Raw genomic sequence first — 22,723 nt, forward strand, 5'->3', positions numbered from 1 at the left:
ACTACCCCTTTCAATCCCACTAAATATCCATTTCGAATTCACTTTAGTTAGGGCCATGGGATCCAAAAATTAACGAACACTGTTTCACACAACACAGAATAAAGCCAAATACAAAATTTCCAGATTTTTTCCCGATTTCTCCCCTTTTCCGATTGAGGAACCGTAATTCGTCCATTAATATCACATGACATATCCCATGATCTCTCATTTCCCTCACACAAAATAATGCATAATCGGAACTGAGTACTGCTCACATTATTACCAAAGTCCCAGGTAGTAACCTTTATCGCCTCCAAAATGTCGCCAAACTACCAGTTACCATATTCTAAAGATCAGCCGAAATTCAATCAGGAAGCTGATTACAGCTTGTTAATGCACAAATATTCTATAACCAATCAGAGAGCTGATTACATCAAGCCTAGAATTAAAATTATTTAAATAATCATAAATAATAAAATCATTTTTTAAAAAAATGCAAAGTTAAATTGTATTTTTATATTTAACAGCCATAAATAACGTTTAAAACATTAGATTAAATTTCTAGATATTAAAACTAATTACTTTTAAAGTAAGGTGACGTCATTGATTACATCATCCACAACATAAAATTTCATAAAATATCATAAACAATAAAATTTTTATTTCATATAAAAATGCAAAATTAAATTGATTTTTAATATTTAGAAGCCATAAATAATATTTAAAACACGGAATTTATGCATAATAAAACACATTATTTTTTAAATAAAATGACAACAAAGTATCGCTTACCATGAATAACTTATCCAGCAATGGGTTTACCATAAGTCGTATTACTCGACAAAAGAAAAATCGCCAAAATCCGTGCAACCGTCTACCAAATTAGTACTGCTTCTAAAACTAAAAAACAAGGTACTTTTCCATTTTGCAGACACAGGCATTAAAGTCGCCAGTAATGGTACAACTGATGCCAAAATAGAATATCCTCGCTAGTAACCGTTTACGCCTCATTTTCAAAACAAGTCGCAACCATTTCTTAACAGATTGATTGTTTCTTTCAATAATAGCATACAGAGAATTTTTACCAGATAGTTCAATTTTATGCCCTAAGGCCATTCGTGGTAATTAATTAGGATGCAATCACACCGCTCACCCAAAGCCGAAAATATAGAAAAGGCAAAGTCAAGGGTAAAATTCTTCAGTTCTAATGAGCGAAGTAAAGCATGGCGGTTTCACATAGTTTACGAGTAAGCTATTCGTATGAATTGCAATAATTCTTGCATTTAAACTTGTATTCCGAATGAAGAGTTGAAATTAATGTAGATAATTACTGAGAGAATTAGATTTTTGTAACGTAGTTTACATGAGATGAGATCACTTGGAGTCACGTGATACGAACCGGCGAATCTGGATGTTGAACCATGAAAGCATAATAAATTCTTAAATTAATGTCTTATTAAATTTTATTCTTTATTTATTGGCCTTTTTACAAAATTTTAAACGATATTAAAATGTTTATGCCTTCAAAATAAAAATTTCTTAGAACTAACATTTGTTATGTGTATACTGTATGCTGTCGCCAATATAGTCTGCTTGGCGAGATTTGTGCCGGTGAAACGGAAAAGTACCAAAACCATACAACTGTCAGAAATGGTTCACTGTGTTACCAATAATACCTATAATGTATGCTAACATCATTATAACCAATACGGATGAATTAATTCAAAACTTTACTAATGAAACCAAACAAAAGAGGGGGGTTTCAGAAGCTATAAAATTTTTGGTTGATCTTTACAATATGGTAACTGGTAGTTTGGCGACATTTTGGAGGCGATAAAGGTTACTACCTGGCACTTTGGTAATAATGTGAGCAGTACTCAGTTCCGATTATGCATTATTTTGTGTGAGGGAAATGAGAGATCATGGGATATGTCATGTGGTATTAATGGACGAATTACGGTTCTTTAATCGGAAAAGGGGGGAAATCGGGAAAAAATCTGGAAATTTTGTATTTGGCTTTATTCTGTGTTGTGTGAAACAGTGTTCGTGAAATTTTGGATCCCATGGCCGTAACTAAAGTGAATTCGAAATGGGTATTTATGTATGTATTAATTTAATGTATGTGCTCATTTATATTTTAAGTAGTGTTTTTGAATTTAATTATATTTTAATTAAATGATAGTTATTTTGTGAATTTTATGTTTGTAGGAATTTGGTATACGTTTTAGTTGAAGTAAACATGCATGGAAATAATTTAAATATCTGACAATAAGTATTTGTAATGGTTGCTGTATGAATTCGTTGGTGACGTGTATAATGTAATAGATGATTTAGAGGTAAAACTTTTTGGATATTTTATTTATTTTATATGTGGAAATGTTCATATTTGGAAAGGGTATATACTTTTTCGTGATCAGGTAATTGCATATATGTTCTTTTTACCAGGTTTAAAGATTGAGAAAATTGTCATGTATTTTCGTGAAATTTTTCTAATTTATGAGAAAAAAGCAGTGTACATGGATATAGTGAAGAGTGTGCACAATGCCATTTTTGTGCAATTCTGGGATGTTTTTTTAAGTAAAAATAAGTCAGCGTGTACATGGTTTATGTGTATGTGTTATTTTGAAAAACGCATAAGGAGTATGGTATTGTGCACTTTTTCCCAATTTTGCAGTGAATATTTGTCATGATTAAACAGTTTTTTAGATAAAATTTCTAGCATAAATGTAATTCGGCTAGTAGATTGTTGGAAGAAGTGTTCAGTAGATAAAAAGAAAAGAAACATGTCTTTACTTCGTGAAGACAAAATGGCGGCGGGAAAGAAAAATAGAGGGTTGCTGTAGGAGAGTTGGTCGCCAAATTTTCGCCAAAAAAACGACAAGTTACCATAATGTAAAGATCAACCAAATTTTTCCTTCATAAGTCATATTAAATTCATTAACATATGTACAAAAAATATTACAGTTGATAAGAAATTGTAACTTTTCAAAGTAACAGTTTTATAAATACCGACAACTGATACATGTACGTATATGACAATAACTTGCAGATATCTTGAAGAGCTTAAGCATTTATACTTTAACAGGATTAACAAAGAAAATTAGCCAGAATCAAATATTTTGAAGCATTTAACATTATGATAGCCAATGAAAACTACTGTAAAGTTTTATGAAAATCAATAATACTTTTAAAGCATTTAATTTTTATTAATTTTAATTTGCATACCTTTTAAGAACTGTGTCATCACAATGATTCTGCTTTTATTTGCTCCTATATCACATAACAGAATTTTCTTAATCCTCAAAATTTAAGTTTTTGAATTTTTTTCAAGAATCTCATTACGTTTCTATTTTAATATACTACAGTTTGCCCTATGGTTATATATAATGCACATTTCATAAACTAATATTTATTAGGCAGTTTTTTTTTTTTTTTTTTTCATTTAAAAAAAGAAAAAGGCCACAAAACTAACCTTCTTCACATCCTTTAGTCAAAATATTAGTATATCGACATAAATCGTCATACTGAGCCACCAACGACATTTTTGGAACTTGAGGGGCCATGATCAATCTAAATAATAAAATAAACACTATGAAACACAAGCAGTCTGTACAACGATAAAAAATATAAAATAGAATATATGGAAAAACAAAAAGATATACTACTATATGAAGTAGTTTACATTATAATAAAGAAAAGGTATTAATTAAAATTTAACTACCAAAATGAAAAACTGACTGGAAATTAAACTGTGTATAATTATAAACGCCCGCCTACAAATTATCGTTAGCTTGAAAAATTTTTGAACACAAAACACAATAAATGATAATTTTTGAAGTCATTTAAGAATTCCATACAGGAAACATGAAAAGATTAAAAATGATTAAAATCAAAGCCGATATAGATGTACTCGAACAAATATAAGTACAAATGCCATATCCATTCAAATTTCGTTACATTCTAAACAGCAGTTACAGTTAATTTTAAACTGAAGTCTAGCATCGGTGTTGCCATATTCTTACCTTCAAAATATGCGCTAGAAACACCAACAAGTAATTAAGACACAATAACACGCCGAATAAATACTGATTCAGAAGTCAAACAACAAAAATCAGCGTTAATTCACAAAATTTTCACAGGACTAGTTTCGATGGTTTTACCGAACCATCATCTTCAGCTGCAAAACCGCAAATGAACAAGATAGGAAATAATGTTTAGATAAGATAAGAAAGCCTGGACAAGAATAAGCAAGTGGCGCCATCTGTTGGCGAAACCAGAACTAAAACATAATTTCTCTAAAAGCCGAAGGCAAATTTGGATCGGAATTAGGATCGTTAACTAGAACAGAAAGATTTTTATGAATGTGAAATGCCTCTAGAAAATCCAGTTCTCCAATGGAAGATGTTTTTTGAATAATTTTGGCAGCAGAAAAATTGAAAGTGTGATTTTCGGACCAACAATGTTGAGCAACAGAAGACTTCTGTGTTTCCTTTTTTCTAACATATGCCTCATGTTCTTTGACGCGAAATTTTAAGGCTCTCTTAGTTTGGCCAATGTAAATTAAACCGCACTGGCAAGGAATCCTATAAATACCCCAGGAATTCATATCCGGAATGGGGTCCTTGAGTATAGAAGTTGGAATTTTATTGATGGGAGAGTAAACAACCCGAAAGTTAAATTTCTGCAAAATATGTGCAACTTTATAGCTAATTGATGGAAAGAAGGGAATGACAACAGAATTTTTATAATCTCCTAAAATAAGAGTGTGGCTTTTAGTGTGTTGAGATGAGAATTTTTTAACTGCTTGATTAATAATGTTGGGTGAAAAGCCCCTGTCAATAGCTATTGCTTTTAAATAATTTAGTTCTTCATCAAGGGCTAGTTTGGAGGAGCAAACTTGAAGAGCACGGAAAACATAGGAATAAAATGAAGCTAACTTTTGTTTAGTCGGATGACATGATTTAAAGTGTGGTGGAAGGCAAACCGATGAAGGTTTACGGTAAACTGTAGTACTGAAGTTGGATGTGTTACGTGTGACCAGAATGTCGAGAAACGGAAACGAATTGCAAGTCTCAAGTTCAAAAGTGAACTGAATAGCAGGATCAATAGAATTCATTGTTGAAAGAACTCTATTTAAATCATCTTTATTACCTTCAAACAGGGTAAAAGTATCGTCTACGTAGCGGAACCATGCCGGGAAGTTTAAAGTTTCAAACAATTTTGATTCATAATAATGCATGTAGATATCAGCCAGGATGGGACTGAGGGGGCTTCCCATGGCTAATCCCTCAGTCCGCTACGTAGACGATACTTTTACCCTGTTTGAAGGTAATAAAGATGATTTAAATAGAGTTCTTTCAACAATGAATTCATCTTCAGCTATTCAGCTCACTTTTGAACTTGAGACTTGCAATTCGTTTCCGTTTCTCGACATTCTGGTCACACGTAACACATCCAACTTCAGTACTACAGTTTACCGTAAACCTTCATCGGTTTGCCTTCCACCACACTTTAAATCATGTCATCCGACTAAACAAAAGTTAGCTTCATTTTATTCCTATGTTTTCCGTGCTCTTCAAGTTTGCTCCTCCAAACTAGCCCTTGATGAAGAACTAAATTATTTAAAAGCAATAGCTATTGACAGGGGCTTTTCACCCAACATTATTAATCAAGCAGTTAAAAAATTCTCATCTCAACACACTAAAAGCCACACTCTTATTTTAGGAGATTATAAAAATTCTGTTGTCATTCCCTTCTTTCCATCAATTAGCTATAAAGTTGCACATATTTTGCAGAAATTTAACTTTCGGGTTGTTTACTCTCCCATCAATAAAATTCCAACTTCTATACTCAAGGACCCCATTCCGGATATGAATTCCTGGGGTATTTATAGGATTCCTTGCCAGTGCGGTTTAATTTACATTGGCCAAACTAAGAGAGCCTTAAAATTTCGCGTCAAAGAACATGAGGCATATGTTAGAAAAAAGGAAACACAGAAGTCTTCTGTTGCTCAACATTGTTGGTCCGAAAATCACACTTTCAATTTTTCTGCTGCCAAAATTATTCAAAAAACATCTTCCATTGGCGAACTGGATTTTCTAGAGGCATTTCACATTCATAAAAATCTTTCTGTTCTAGTTAACGATCCTAATTCCGATCCAAATTTGCCTTCGGCTTTTAGAGAAATTATGTTTTAGTTCTGGTTTCGCCAACAGATGGCGCCACTTGCTTATTCTTGTCCAGGCTTTCTTATCTTATCTAAACATTATTTCCTATCTTGTTCATTTGCGGTTTTGCAGCTGAAGATGATGGTTCGGTAAAACCATCGAAACTAGTCCTGTGAAAATTTTGTGAATTAACGCTGATTTTTGTTGTTTGACTTCTGAACCAACAAGTAAACAAATGTTTGAGCAGAAAAGAAGGATAACGAAAGTAACTAAAACTTAAATTTTCTGTATAAACTATGTTGAATCATTTTTGCGCCCCAAGTAGCTGATTTCATTCAAAGGTAAACTAAAATTATTCTTCAAGAATATTTTCTAGTAAAAAATGAAGCGCATTTTATAATTTACAGAGATGGGAGATCATCATTCGTTAAGTGGTGTTTGACGCGAAGGCCTTTAACACTACATGTTTATTATTCCCCGAAGGACCTGTAAAAGTTTGTTAAATTCCATCCTGCCATTTTCCACAGTATCTCTTTCTCGACATTTCCGACCCCTTTTATTAAAAATCACAATACCCTTATTCTGTATTTAATGAAAACATAAGCATGCTTTTACTTATGTCTTTTTGCTGTTTGACTTCTAAATTAATATGCTTTTACTGGTAAAAATAAGCATTGTTCCAGGGACGTAGCTAGAGACAGATAAGGTGGGACATTTGTCTCCGGAAGTAGCGTCCAGTAGCAGTCAAACTCATCTTACAAATTTTTAGAATGAAATATTTTCTCCTCTTGGCGAACAGGAAGGACGCGCGAGATCTTCAGTTCTCCCCGGGCGTTGAAAACCATAGCTACAGCTCAGCATCAATGCAGGATTCACGTATAAGCTACTGTTTAGGGACCCGGCTTTCTTGGAGGCCCCAAAAAACCCTTTAGGTATCCTAAAATCATATTTGGCCGACTATTTAGTTGGCCTTGCTTAGTAGCCGTATGAGCTACTAAGCTATTAAGCCTCTAAATATGGAACCTAGTCTGGACACCGTCAAGATGGAAGAACGGGCCGGGTTTTTTTTTTTTTTTTTTTTTTTTTCTCTATCTATCTACTCGACAAAGAGCGAGTCTCGTGTCATCGTTTCGATCACAACAGATATCGACGTGTCGGAAATGTTTTCGTCAGCTGTGTAGCTGCCGTTTAAATTTCTGATTGTCGTTTAGAGCTAAACTGAAGACAGCGGATGTCACGAATACTTTTTGGAAAAGTAACGTTACGGATATTTTAATAATGTCCATCAGCTGAGAGGCTTTCTAGAACTTTGCACCTACTATAGAAGATTCGTTAAGGACTTTTCTTCCATCGCAAAACCCCCTTCACAAGCTGACAGAGAGCACGCAAATATCCTTTTGGAACAAAGAATGTGAGGATGCATTTAAGAATCTTAAAGAAGCTTTCACATTTGCTTTTATACTGATGTAGCTTCAGTTCGACAGACTATTTATTTCCGATATGGGATGCGACCAATGAAAGTGCTGATGCTGTTTTGTTCCACGAAATAAATGGCCAAGAACGTGTCGTGGCTTACTGGAGCAAGTGCTTGTCTAAACCGGAAAGGAGTTACTGTGTCACCACGAAAGAGTTGCTCGCCGTACTCAAAGCCGAAGAACATTTCCATCATTATCTATTCCTGCTCCACGAATCATGCATCATTGGCCTAGCTTTTAAATTTCAAGAGTCCTGAGGGTCAAATATCCAGGTGGATACAGACACTCCAGGAATATGATATTATTATCCGTCATCATAAGGGAGCATCACAAGGGATCGCCGACGTCCTGTCTAGAACACTATGCCCAGAAACCTGCCGATATTGTTCCAGGGTTGAAGCGAAATACGAACTGCTGAGACCGGCGCAAGACAAATTACAACATAAGCTGATCAAGACCCATGGAGTGACCAAGAAGTCAGATAAATCCAGCTGGAAGATGGCGACATTAAACCCATAATTGATTTAATGGAGACCTCAAACAGAAAACCTACCTGGCAGGACATTTCGAGCTATAGTCCTGTAACAAAACAATATTAGGCACTCTGGGACTCACTCCACATTCGAAACGGCGTTTTGTACCGGAAATTCGAATCGGATGATGGAAAGAGATTTCGATGGCAGCTGCTACTCCTAAGATCCCAGACGTCCTTAAAGAACTACATAGTAGCTCTCCAGGAGGTCACTTTAAAATAATGAAGATATTACGCTTTGAGTACGAGAACGTTTCTACTGCAGTAACGCAAAGGATGATGTGCAAAAGTGATGCCGATCTTGCGATGCGTGTACGGGTCGAAAAGGACCGAGGAAACGCAGGCGAGATAAGCTTCAACGTTACAACGTAGGAGAGCCTTTTGAACGTATCACCTTTGACATCTTGGAACCTCTGCCACGAAGTACTGAGGACAACAAATACATCCTCGTTGTCATTGATCATTTCACCAAGTGGCCTGAAGCATATCCTAATCCTGAACAAAAGGCTGTCATAGTAGCAGAGGTAATGATACAGCTCTGGATTTCCAGGTTCAAAGTGCCTCTTCAGTTAAGATTCAGTTAGATTGTGACCAGGGAAGAAATTTTACCTCGGATGTAATCAAAGAACTTTGCATGATACTTGGAATTAACAAAACCCAAACGAATCCCTTATATACCCAGTCAGTCGGCATAATGGAGAGGTTCAATCGAACCTCTCATTTGTGGTTTCCAGGAAAAAAAAAAAGAACTGGGACAGGAAGTTACCACTGTTTTTACTGGCTTACCGCAGTGCTGTCCACGAAACTACCGGCTACTCCCAATCTCAGATGCTCTTCGGTCGTGATTAAGGCTTCTATATACCGTGAGTCGTGACCTTGGTCTGTCTTCTGATTTCTTGTTTGGTCGCCCTCCGGATGCGCCTTCATCGCCTGAGGAATACATCCAAGATGTACAGGCCAAGGCCAACTAGGCTAATCATCTCAACGAGTTATCAGTCGATCCACTGGCTCGTGGACTCGCACAGCTCTGACTGGGTAGCGGTCTCTACGAGTGGCTTGCTGGGCTGCCTCGAATGTCATGGCGTACACTAGAGCACTTTTTAAATCTTTTACATCCGCAATTCGTAGAGCTTTCTGTATTTCAGTATCCAGGATGCTGTCTATAAAGTATTTCAGGGACAGGATTTCCCTTGTTTCTGTCGGGCACTCTGAAAAGGCGAGATGGGACACCTTTTCAACATCCGTGGCGAGCTCCTGAAGTGTTTCGGTAGGCTTCTGTTGACGAGATTTTAATTGGAGCCTGCTGTAGTCTTTTAAACACTTCTCCCCAAAGCGCCGGACAGAGCTTCGAAATCTAACCTTTTGTTTTCGGGAAGAGTATAAAGGATATCCGCTGCGTCTGCTCTTAAAGAAGCGGTGAGATGACAGGCCTTAGCTTCGGAATCCCATCCATTCGCATCCGCCGACTACAATTTCAATAATTTAATTTATAATTCAACTAACATTAGCTATTTAAATACCAAATCCGTAACAGTACATTGCAATTTGTTTTGTATAATACATAGCAAATAATTTAGTACATGGCTATGAACAGAATAATTTAGGATTACTATAATTGTAATGTATGTGACACATAAATTAGTTAAAGGTTATGATTTGTGTATTTTATGCATATTATAAATTGTTCCTGTAGTATGTTTTGTTTAGTTTGTGGTTTACTATACGCATGGTTTCTTGTAATGCCTATCTATTGTTGGGTATTAATTACCCTTTGGAAGTACTGTAGATCCTCTTGTAAGGTTACCGCATTCCGTAAAAGACTATTGTTGGAACTTGTATAATATGAAAGTGTCTCTAATGTTTTGTAAACTGTACTGCTCTTCACAGAATCCTGTGAAGAAAGAAATTTTTTTTAGTATTGCAAGTGGTAAAGACTGTTGTAAGTAGTATAGTCTAATGCAATGCCCTGTGTCATGTCTTGAATTAAGTTCAATATTTGGCATGTAATGCTGCACAAAGTACTTTTTACTAGTGATACTACTAAGTATTATTACACAGAAAAATGATTAGCAGAGTGCATATTTCACATTTTTGTAAATAAGGCATAGCAACTTCAGTGTTGCATACAGAGTTCAAAGAACTTATTCTTCGGAATGGCAATACTTTGTTTCTGTGCTAAGCTGTTAATTAATACAAAGAATCTCACTATGGATTCTTTGATTAATAGTACCGCAGGATGCATTCTATATAACATAGCATGTTCTAAAGTGTGTTACCCACAATTAATCATCTTTTTTTTTAATATTGAAACCTTGTTGCATTTTAAGTGCAAGCTTGCGTGTTGTGAATATAGTACATAGTGTTACTCGGTGAATAATTGTTGAATGTATAACAATAGTGTTATAAATGGTATAGTTCCGCATAATACAAACATTAAAACTATATTCAGCTTTAATTATATAATGTAAATAACCTGTATAAAATGTTCAGCATATTGTTAATGTTAATTTACTCCAGTACTGCAGGTATATAGCGATGTATGTTATCCTTAGTTAAAATTTGTACGTATTTTTCTTCTAATGTTTTATTTTTAGCTTATGTTAATAGTTTAATCCAGTGATAATTTTTAACTACCAGTGACCTTATAATTGCATTTATCCATTTCAATATGAATATTTACGCTGCACATAGTGCAAAGTTCGTCTGAATTCAATCTTGCAATGTATCTGTAAACTTTTTTCTTCGATTGTGATTTTAAAAAATGCCGTTGGTCTGTTGCAGCAACTAGAGTTGTACATCCTTTTCCCCTGTGGAAACTACCATCCCGTTAGGTTAACCCTTAGGTCGGGAGCTCTCACAGTGGCATTAAAGTCACCTTCGGATGGTCCGTACACAGTCCTAAACTGTGTGAGCGACGTCATGGTTCAAATCCATAAGTTATCGAACTCTAAACCTAAAATCGTTCATTACGACAGGTTAACTCATTACTACGGCCATAGTACGCACTGTATATAATTGTACATGCTATTGTGTACAGTATAAGACCATGGTCCTTTTTGTTTCTAAATATGCATTTGATTTGACTTGTATTTAGTATTTGATTGTTTTATTTAAAGTTACTTATTGCATTTATTGTTTATGTTGTTATCGTAATGTAAAATGTTTATTATTGCATTGATGCCTTAGTTGTAATTTTGGCTTCCTGTCCAGTGATTGTACTGCTGGGACGAGCAGCCTTTAGGAAGGGGGCAATGTTATGGTTTTTGTGCTTATTTAGCTATTTTTAGTAGAATTTGTAATTAAAAATTAGAATTTTATATCCTGGACCACTCCTTGATAGACCTTGAACTTAAGGTAACCCCATAGCCAGAAGTTGCATGGGGTAAGATCAGGCGACCGAGGTGACCATGCAGTTGGAAAGTAGCGGCTAATGACTCTTTCTGTTGTGAATTTCTGTCGTAGTACCTGTTGCACCCGTACACAAACGTGTGGAGGGGCTCCAACTTGCATAAAAATGATTTCCCCCAGGCATTGTCTTTGCTGAAGTGCCGGAATGACAAAGCCGTTCAACATGTGGCGATATTTCTCTCCGGTAACAGAACAGGTTTCCGGTCCTGTCGGGTTAAAGTTCTCATAGAAGAATAGACCTATGATAAATTCTGCTGTGAACACACACCAAACAGTTACCTTTGGTGAATGTAAGAGAATTGCTGTGACTCCATATGGTGATTTGTCATCCCAAATTCGGCAGTTCTGTGTATTCACAGTTCCATTCAGGTAAAAGTGGGCCTCGTCTCCCCATAAGATTTTCCATGGCCAACCAACATCCACCTCCCTTCTGGCAAGAAAGGTGAGAGCAAAAGTCAATCGCTTATGATGGTCGGGGTACAGTAACTCCTGTACACGGCTGATCTTGTACGGATAGAAGTTGATAATCTTTCGTAAGATTTTCCATACCGTACTGTAAGGCATATCCATATTCCATAATAAAAGGTAATTTTATTCCGTATTAATTAATGTGCATTTGTTAACACTCTATTTTCTATTACACAGCGCCAAATATTCCCCTAGCGGTGACTTTTGGAACTAATTTTTTTTCGTGGAATCCTTCGTCCCCCGTCTTGTTTAATCTTCCTACAAAATGTGGCATCATTCTCGCAAATAGATCGCACTACAGAACACTGTGAGTTTAATTATGGCCACCTGGTACATTAAAATTTAATAAGCGATTTATAATATAATTTTATTGCAAAAAATAAAATTTTTGAGGTCAAACTTCTACTGAAATTGTTGTTCAACACAAAAGAAGCGCCGCAGCCTTTTGATTTAAGGCTCCGGCGCAATTTAAGCTCTGTTCTAGTCTGTGCAAACTGGAGCAAAACAAAAAATGAGAATGTCTGAAGTAGTGAATACTCTTCTGGAAAATATTTTTAGCATAGGCTTATTTTTCTGGTTGAATCTTCGTTTTATGTGCTAGTACAATAAAGATCAATATTTACAAGAATTGTTCATTCTACTATTTTATGATGAATTACATATATATAGGACTATGCTTTTACTTGCAAGGCTGTTGGACTTTGTTTTACTCATCTAGTATTTTATCATCTCATTTTACTATTCTGTTTACATAAAATAACGGCGTTTCACTACTAAAAAACAAAAACTGTTCACGTTTAAAAATCACATTTTAGTGCTTTCATTGCCGCCTAAAATATTCGCCAAATTTTGAAGGCCAAAATAGTTTGGCGCTAACTTACTCTGCTTATGGAATTTTAGCCAATATAACTAATTTCAAATATCATTAAGGACATGCGTAAAATGTAGAAAAAAAGTGCAAAATTACATAGAAAAGCATAAAATTCAGTTCAAGAGCAATGTTGCAAAATAATTTTAAAATGCATTAAATCATAAACTTGTCTTTTCAACATACAGAAGCACATTTGTATCCTTTGAATAACTTATACAACACTTAACAACCTTCAAACCGACAAGGTTGTATATATGCATTAAAAAATAATGTCTCTCATACTGGCAAGGCAGCATATATGTATCCAAATATTTTGGTCCTCATAACGGCAAGACAGCATATACTATACGGTAACTTAAATTTTGGCACGAAAACAGCATGCATGCGGCCTGCTTTGGCGTGCTCGCCCTTCTCTGCGGGAGATAACTGATGAGAGGAAACTTATTCCCTAGGTTTTAAATAACAACTCAGAATAAACAGCTCGCTTAAAATCTCCAACAGTTGTGTGCTTATGCCATCTATATAGCAAAATTAAATGTTTATGTACGTAAAGAAAATTTTAATTTTTCAGCCTAATTATTCTTCAAATTTTAGGTCATAATTTGGCAAAATGTAATTGCAATTACAATTAAAATTACAATCAACAATAATCGTAACTGCAATAATATTTTGAAATATGCGATTTTAATTACATTGCAATTGTAATTAGATTATGGAATTACATAGCAATTTCAATTAGAATATAAGTACTTTTTAATTGCATCAATAATTATATGTAACTGCACTATAATTCAAAAATCTAGTTACAATTACAATGAAATTGTAATTACAGACATTATAATTATTTAATCTAATTATAATTATAAATTTTATTGAATCTAATCACAACTACTATAAAACTGTAATTATTAGGATAATTATTTAAATCTGCTTACAGAAGCTTAGAAAGAATTTTTTGTTTGATTAATTAGCTTTGGGTAAGGATAACCCACATTACTGAATACTTTCTTTAGGCTTATATAAGAACATTTAAATCTGTGTACATATTTTTTATTCAATTGATACAAAACACTTTTCCATAAGGTATTGAAATCTAACTATCTATTTGTAAGCAATATATATAGATGTACTGATGCTGTTGAAATGTACTAATTGTGTAGAACATTAATTGCACATAAATGTTCAATGGTCACACAAACATTGATATTTTTGCAGCTATTATTTATCAGCTTAAACATACTATTTTTTATTAAGGAATATTGTTTCAGGAAGTTGTTTAACTTTATATTTGCAGGGTAATTTTTGAGAATGTATTGCACAAAAATTTAGTTATTTCTTATTGATAAATTCATACTAAGTGCACAACATATACAGGAATGGAAATTTTTAAACCTGTAAAAGGAGTGTTATGAGCAGCAAAACAAAAGATACAGCAATGTTTAAAATAAATTAAGGCATAAACCAAAATAAAATAATTCATTCGTAATCAAATTCCAAACTAACATCATGGTTTATTAATACATTCTAATTTAATTAATCTGATGAACCTGATGTACAATCAACTGAATTGTTACTCTCCACTGAACACAAGGCATCGAAAGAAACAATAAGTTAAATGCTTATTTAGTAACCTAAGAAACATAATTATTATTTCAGTTTTGTTATTTACTTGGAAAATGAACATAAAATTTAAGCAAAATTATTCAAGTTCTAAAAAAGAGTAGAAATTAAGAGTAGTTTTCAAGTTCTAAAAAAGATATAGACATTTTTTTTTCTATGAATACTATAAACTAATAGGAAACAAAATAATAAAATAAAAAACATTTTAACAACTTATATGTTTGATATCTGATTTTAAATTTTCCCTTGAAAGTATGATCTGAAAATACTTTAAACTTGATAAGCAGGGGAAAAAAAAAAAACCCACACATACAACGTATTTTATATTAAAATTTCTATAATAAAACATATGCCATGAAATCATACAAATACAAAACAAATTAATATCTTTAATTTACCGCTAATTTCACCACTAATATCAATGCAATCAAAAGTCGTTAATTCGGACACCCATAATCCGGACGTCAAAGCTAAAAACTTTCTGCGCATGCACCGAGTTAACACATGCGCATAAGACCTTTACGATTGCGCAAGCGCAAAATACGTTTTTGCGTGCGCATTTAATGTATAACGGACGGTATAAGCTAAAATTATCTATTTCAGTTAATGATGATGATTTCATTGTTCCTTAATCTTCGAACTGGATGCAGCTTATTATTTTTTGCAGACTTTAGGAGGAATGTTATAAAAGTAAACTTGATCTTTTGATTATGTCAAATAGAATTTCCGATGCTGGAGCTCCCAAAGGATATACAAAACAAAAGTATGTTTCGATGTCCATCAAACAAAAAGTGGAATTGCTGCAAAAAATGGATAAAAGACAAGAAGAATGTGACAGAGAGGTTAGTGAAAACGAAAAAATTTCGATTGACAAGTTAGTCGGTATTCTCGGCACAGCAATTACGGGTCTTGAACAGCGAAACTTTGTAACTGAACAAGAAATTATGTCTGTTTATAGAATTAAAGAGAAAGTATTATCACATAAAACGAAGCAACTTAAACAACTTACACTGAAAGAAATGTTTAATAAAGTAAACAAATAAATATTAAGCTTTTTTTTTTGTAAATTTTGATACCCTTTAGATCATAATTGTTCTTTGTTTCATAAATTCCGGTTTCATATTTTTAATTTTAGAATTTCTGCATGCCATCTTACGAGATTTAAACTGATGATCTATAATCTGGAAAAATTGATAATCCGGAATCGCCGAAGTCCCGACGAGTCCGGATTAACGACTTTTGACTGTATACAAAGCATTCAAAGAAAAGCATTAAAATAATAAAAATGTACTTGTAACTTCTATTTCTAATGAAAAATAATAAGTATTTAAAACATTCAAACACGGCATATCAAAATATGAATACTTTTCAAACTTATGCTTTTAGAATGAAATTAATAACACTTATAAATTATTAATTTTTCAAACAAAAATTTAAAAAATACAGTTATGTGAACTCGCTTTCTGAAATAATTCAACAAAAATTCCTTTACCAAACTCACAAATTTTAAGAAAGAACTTTGGGTATAATAAAAAAAAGAATATCATTTAGAATATACCTTCATGGGAGGAAACTTGCTTACAATTATTTTATAGAAAGAACTGTTTACAAATACTGCTTGGTGTGATATTCCTTAAAGCAAGGCTCAATACGCAATCCCACATGGTACCATATTTCCTTACAGGGGTCTTTTTTTACCCCCGTTTCACACTACTAGGAAAATGTCAGCTTTTCAAATGCAAAGTACTTTTTCAACTAATGTAATTACTTTCACTTGCGTTGATCTGAATTAAATTTTCTATCACCTGCAGGCAAAACTCTAAATGAGACACTGTACCTGTCCTTTTACTGTAAAGTATGTATGCGTTCCACACAAGATGACTTAATAAGTGAATAAACAGATTTTTGTAATGACGTTTTTGCTGTTTTCTTGCAGACGGATAATATGAAAGTGACTGGTCTGCTTTGTCAACACCATTCATTGTACCATTACATTCAATGACAGCTAAAGGCTTTTTCACGACTTTATTTTGTTTATTAACTTCAATCACTGCAGAGTTGTGCACTGTTGATAGATACACACTGTTTTTGTATTGGTCCATTTCAGTGCCATCATCTTTCCTTGTTGGAAAGCTATAATGTCTCCTTTCTTAACTTTCATTGCTTTTACAACCACTGGTACATTTTTTTTTGTGATGGTCAGAGTTCTGTATACATCTGTTCTGTACCATATTAAAATGTCAGCTAGTTCAGGAGAATTGTAAAAACCTGTCCACTGTCAAACAGTATCCTCTGTCTAAAGGAGCATCTAACAGTGACAATACAGACTTCGTGGTAAGTCTGTATTAATTGTATTTACTAACAAAACTGGTGTCTTTCTCAGTGTATACTATACTACTCCAAATATAACCATTTCCTGATTCACAAAGGTGAAACATTTTTATGCCACATCTTGCCCTTTTGGATGGTATATACTGCTTTCAGCTGAGTCATCCTTTGTAAGGCAACAATGATTCACCAATACTGATATCTCTTTAGGGAACATAAAATGTTTGAAATTTATTAACATACTAAAAACATTAAATATTTTCTTCAGTTTTTGAGGACATACATTCAGCCAATGAATTGCCAAAAAAATGAAGGAATTTCATAATAAGTGCATACCATTTCTCTGACATAATTTTGGAGATGAAAGGCATGCTGAGTATTGCCTTGTGGTCCAAAACCACTCTTGTTTTTTCGTAAGATGTCTAGCAGCAGTAATAAGGCCAAAAACACTTTAATTTTGCTTTCATCTGTGTTGGTCCACTTTTCACATTTAGACGATGGTGTTCTATTCGATCTAAATATACTGCCCAGCTTAACGATTTCTTTCATTCACTTGTTGCAATAAACTCATAAAAAATTCATGCAATAAACTCATTGTCTGCAAAAAGTTCAAAATATTCCAAAGAATTTTCATTAGGTAATGACACTTTGATTCCCAGATCTCCATGGAAAGGAAATCTTGCATATTTATTTGACACCAGTCTCTAACATATGTGATGCCACAACTTGAACCTGAATCACTATCAAATTCTGATGATTCATAAGATTTAATATCTGAAGAAAGCAGTGCATCTTCACTATCAGAGCCACTCTCTATTACATAACTTCAAAAATAAACTTATGTTTGATAACTTTAAAACTATAACTGACTGAAGAAAGCTTAAGTATGAAATGTGCAGAATACAAAAATGTTAACTTCGACATAAGGATTAAAAAAAAAAAAAGCACTAAGAATTTTCATTACTAACCTCAAATTTAAAGTACCTCGGCTATTGTTAAACTGTGTCTTTCCCCACACGTAATTAGGTTATCAGGTTTTCAACAAAATCTCTTTATGTATACAAATGCTGTTTTACTACATACCCTATTTTATCCAATAAACTTAGAAAAAAATATTTAACCATACAATATGATTTTATTCATATCAAATAGAAGAGAGTAGTTTTGAAAAGATAAGGGAACTTTTGAAGTAATTTGATTCCTGCCGAAGGTTGCCATGAACATATCAATTTACAACTGCCAGCTTTTAGGAATCAGAGAAACTCAATTGTCTGTAGTTTCTGGGAATGGTGATGTATTCAAGCTTTTTCCTCTTTCTGCCCTAGGAAACAGCTCATAGGAGAATTCTGAAAAATCTATAACACTTTCATATATGTACTCATACCCTGATATAAACAATAGCATTTCTTTATTTAAATAACTTTGAGCAAGCAAATTCAGTGAAAATCAGAAAACAAATACAGTCAAAAGTTTTTAATCCTGACGTCCATAATCCAGAATGATCTATAATCCGGACCTCAAAGCTAAAAACTTTCTGCGTTTACGCATGCGCATAATACATTTACACATGCACGTTTAATGTATAACGGATGGTATAAGCTAAGCTAAAATTATCTAATAATTTATTTCAGTTACTGTTGCAGATTGCATTGTTCCTTAATCTTCTAATTGGATCCGGCTTATTATTTTTTGCAGACTGTTAGAGCAATTTTATATAAGTAAGCTTGAACTTTCGATTATGTTCTAAAAGAATTTTCGAGTCTGGAGCTGCCAAAGGATCCACAAAGCGAAAGCATGTTTCGATGTCCATCAAACAAAAAGTGGAATTGCTGCAAAAAATGGATAAAGGCATATCCTTTGTTTCTCTAACTATTCCGAAATCTGTTTATCAATTTCACGATGCTCTGCGGGGGGGGGGGGGGGGGGGCATTGTGACACGCAATAACCTGGAACTTGATCTGTTAGCACTATCCTTATCTTCAGGGCAGATGTTTTTATATTATTCAGCTTATAATTCCTTACTAAATGTAGTATTTCATCTCGATGTACTCTGTCTTTGTTACAATTTAAATCAAATTCCTCATCATTATAAATATCACGAATACACATTAAATAGTTTTCTGGTAGCAATTTTCTAATTTCGACTATGCGTAATGTATGCTTTACGCATGTGCATGTTGAAAGAAATGTTTAATGTTTAAGTAAACAAATAAATATTAAGGTTTTTTTTTTTTTTTTTGGTAAATTTTGATACCCTTTAGATCATAATTGCTCTTTATTTCATAAATTACGGTTTTATATTTTTAATTTTATAATTTCTGCATGCCATCTTACCAGATTTAAACCGATGATATATAATCTGGAATCGCCGAAGTCCTGATGAGTTCGGATTAAAGACTTTTGACTGTACTATACTTATAACAGAGCAGGTTATCTCAGTAAATGAAGGGAATTAAGTACCGGCGGAACTGTCTCCCATGGTTCGAAGACTAAGTAGTTTGTTCATTTCAGAAAATTTTCTCGGAAAGCAAATCATCACTTACGGATAGAAAAATATTCTAAGAATTATGGGATAAATTTATAATGGGAATAAAAGAATGAAAGAAATTGGAATTTCTTTTCTAGTAAAGTTGGTTTTAGTATCACCTTTTTAAGAAAATAACAGATGAAATTGCTATCCAATATTCTGCATTTGTAAAAATTTATTTAATTTGCATTTCAACCAAATGCTGAAAACAAAACAGAAAGGAAAACTTCGTGCAAACGGGGGAATTATTCTCATTCTTTTACAGTGATATTCCATAAAATTACATCAGAAAATCATGTCACTGTTGGACGCAATAATTATTTATTTCAGACATTTTGCCTAATTATGGATGTAACTCTCTTTTGACAACTGAATACTGGTAGTTTCACCTAGGTTTAAATTTCTGCAAATGCATTCGTTGCTTGGTATTTTGTTGAATTTTAGGTTGAAAATATGAATTTACAATTTTTAATAAGGTATAGTATAGGATTATGATTGAAATTTGTTTCAAAATAATCATTGTTTTATAACTTCTATTAACCAATAAATGAGATAAAGGTAAAATTCCCTTTCATAAATATGAAATAAGATAAATGAAATTAATTTGTGGTAAAATGAATTATAAACAATCTGTCAAAATGACCGACACTAAGCATGCGTTTGTTATTTTAATAATCTATTAATTATCATTTACATGTAACTGTCAATAGGAATTAGGTATTTTAAACCTCTGATAAATTTTTACTTAGTGTTAAAGCTTGACAGCTTGAATCAAAAGCAGAAAACAAGTTAAACTATACTGTCTCACTAGTTCGCAAGATTATATTACTGTGATATGCATAGCTATACAAATTAAATTGAAACCTTTATTAGTATTCCACTCAGGATATTTGCACTGTACTAATATATTAGTTTTTTAAGGACTTACTATTCAGCATTATTAACATTCTATAAACGTACGTTAAAATACCGAAATGCAATAAAAATCAGTAAAATTTTTACTTAATAAGCAATTAAAATCAGAAGTGTGCAGTAAATTAGTAGCAAGGCAAAACTCCCTTTTCTGTTTTTTGATTTCCAGAAAAAAATATTTTTCTTCTAACCAAGCATGGACATAAAACTTCTTCCTTCCTCCGTAAGGCAAAATCAGCAGTTTGCTTAATTGCCTCTAGGCAGTAATCAAAGGACGGTCAGCAGGAAACCATCAGTTAAGTTAAATGACATGTTGATTGCCCTACAAGGGGGAAGGGGGAAGAAAATCTAACAAAGGCCATTTTCAGGACAATTTTAGCTCAAGCTAAAAGAAAAAAAATATAAACATGCAGTAATAACTGCAGTTTTCGGAAAGCAAATAGAATCGAATGTGGGTTGTTCAGTGGGTTAAAGTGTATGGGCTTATGAGAAGATTAACACAGCTTCCTAGGTATTATTACACATGAATTAAATGTTTTCTGTATACTGATTTAAACAGCTTTAATTTTTATACATTTATAACTCAGAAAATTATATGCAATTTCATGCTAAACAAGAATTATTTTTGAAAGTGTAAAAGCTAAGTAAAACACAGAATCCATTTTATTATATACCACATTTTATGCAATATAATTATATTCTTCTTAAAAGAAAATGATGCTAAAAGTGAGTAAATTAAACAATACTAGAAAAGTATATTAACATACATTAATGATTGCTTTCATGACAAAAGCATTTTATAACCATATGTGAAAACACACAAAACAATTGTATCCTTACTTACAATTATGCAAGCACTGTATTATTTCAAGTAATAATTTAAGGCCGAACAAGAATATTACTACAAAATTTCAGAAAATAAAAGATTATTTTCAATACAAAATGCATGATCTACAATAATAGGAATAAGGATATGGCATATTTAAAAAAGTTTTATTTTGACTCTTTGTTTGAGCAGAATGTAACAAATCTCATGAAGTGATTATAAAATATGCATGTAAGCACATGGAAGGAATGCAGTCCTCAAAATAAATTATCATTTTGTCCTGTCTTCTTGATAACTTGGAATCAAATAACTGTAGTTTATTGATGATTATTTCTTTCATGAAATTTTGCTGCAAATGTTTGAGCAACAATTACAGGAAAGACTAATGTTGCATCTGCATAAACCTGAAATAAAATATTTTTTTTGTCATTCAGTTTTGTATGGTTAAAACAAATAAGAAAACAAAAGAGGGCGATGGCGAGAGCTTTACTTTTACTGGTTTTGCTGTTTTCTTGATTTTCCCCCATGATACAGCTTCATCTGGTTTAGCTCCCGAATCACTGCCATCATACTCATTGCCTGTATTAATGAAGACAGAATAATCAGCTCCATTCCTCTGCAAAAAATATAAAAACATTAGAAAACTGAAGAGAATATCTCAGAAACACAAGAACTGATTGAAATATTTTGCGACAGACTTTTTTTCGTTTTTTCTGATATTAAACTAAGCAACCCTGTATTGGATTTTGTGAAGTTTAAACATCCACACATTTGAATTTGCAGAAGGACAGCCATGGCTTTCAGTATCTGATTAAAATGAACTGAAGTGTCAAAAATGTTCTGTCATAGAGGGGAAAGAAGACATTTCATAATTATCACTATACAGCAGCAAAGATGCAATAGAATTTTGTCTAAATACATGTGTTGTTAGCTAAACATGTTGTCAATTAAGTGTCATGGACGTGGTAACACCTGTGTGATCAACAACGCATGTTCCTAAAGATTATTCATTGTAGTTACTTATAGTATCAACATTGCACACCTGTGGTTAGGGAATGAACAGTGGCTATTATATGTATATGTTTTGAAAACCGTTTTCATAAACCATGAAGAAGTTTGGATTTGTTCAAGAACACAGTGGATTTGCTCCAGCACAATACATAAGTGTATGCTACTGCTATGACATTGGCAGCACTGTCTGAAATCAATCTTTCAATGCTATAACATTGTGCACATAAACTAGGCTAATAAGTGATTTCTAGACATGCAACACTGAAAAGGATACTAGGGAAGTGAAAAAGCTACATCCATAGTGCTAAAGAGCATACCACAAAGAAGTTTATTTCAGTTTGAAAAAGAAACAAAATACTGCACCTGTATATATATATATATATATATATATATGTACATATACCTCTCTCAAAACTTTCCAGTCAGCTAGTGTGTCTGGTAAGGGATTGGGAGATAATGAAAAAATAAAAAGCCATGCTCAAAGCTTACTACAATATCAGTTATGATGTGCAAAAGGATTATGATGAGAATAAACATATTTTTCAATACTTTTTAGGTATAAAAAGTACTTCAATTCCCATCTGTGTTAAACAAGTAAT

The 22,723-nt window shown here is 33.2% G+C and overlaps 2 protein-coding genes across 13 annotated transcripts in view; both read right to left on the reverse strand.

The window, feature by feature from the left end:
• LOC118197964 (rac GTPase-activating protein 1-like) overlaps positions 1–4,024 on the reverse strand; it is a 61,118-nt gene extending 57,094 nt beyond the window's left edge. Inside the window, exons 1-2 of one of the 4 annotated variants that reach the window (XM_035369537.2) lie at positions 4,002–4,024; positions 3,452–3,549 (exon numbers count right to left, since the gene is read on the reverse strand). In XM_035369537.2, coding sequence (XP_035225428.1) covers positions 3,452–3,542 — 91 coding nt within the window. In that variant the 5' untranslated portion in view covers positions 3,543–3,549; positions 4,002–4,024. Of the gene's footprint in view, positions 1–3,451; positions 3,550–3,700; positions 3,955–4,001 lie in introns of those variants that run through there. The other 3 variants (XM_035369536.2, XM_035369535.2, XM_035369538.2) reach the window with 3 other exon arrangements.
• Positions 4,025–14,889: 10,865 nt separating this feature from the next.
• The window catches only part of Dhps (Deoxyhypusine synthase), an 80,072-nt gene continuing 72,238 nt past the window's right edge, over positions 14,890–22,723 (reverse strand). For 8 of the 9 annotated variants that reach the window (XR_015038254.1, XM_085806782.1, XM_085806780.1 and 5 more), the window contains 2 exons: positions 21,604–21,729; positions 14,890–21,517 (listed from right to left, as the gene is read on the reverse strand). Coding sequence is in view for 7 of the 9 variants with exons in the window: in XM_085806782.1 (XP_085662908.1) it covers positions 21,431–21,517; positions 21,604–21,729 (213 nt within the window). In the remaining 2 variants the exon portion in view is untranslated. Of the gene's footprint in view, positions 21,518–21,601; positions 21,730–22,723 lie in introns of those variants that run through there. The other variant, XM_085806784.1, reaches the window with a different exon arrangement.

This window comes from Stegodyphus dumicola, chromosome 12 (assembly GCF_044657685.1).
Source record: "Stegodyphus dumicola isolate Sdum_Otavi_A_Nest chromosome 12, ASM4465768v1".
Lineage (NCBI taxonomy): Eukaryota > Metazoa > Arthropoda > Arachnida > Araneae > Eresidae > Stegodyphus > Stegodyphus dumicola.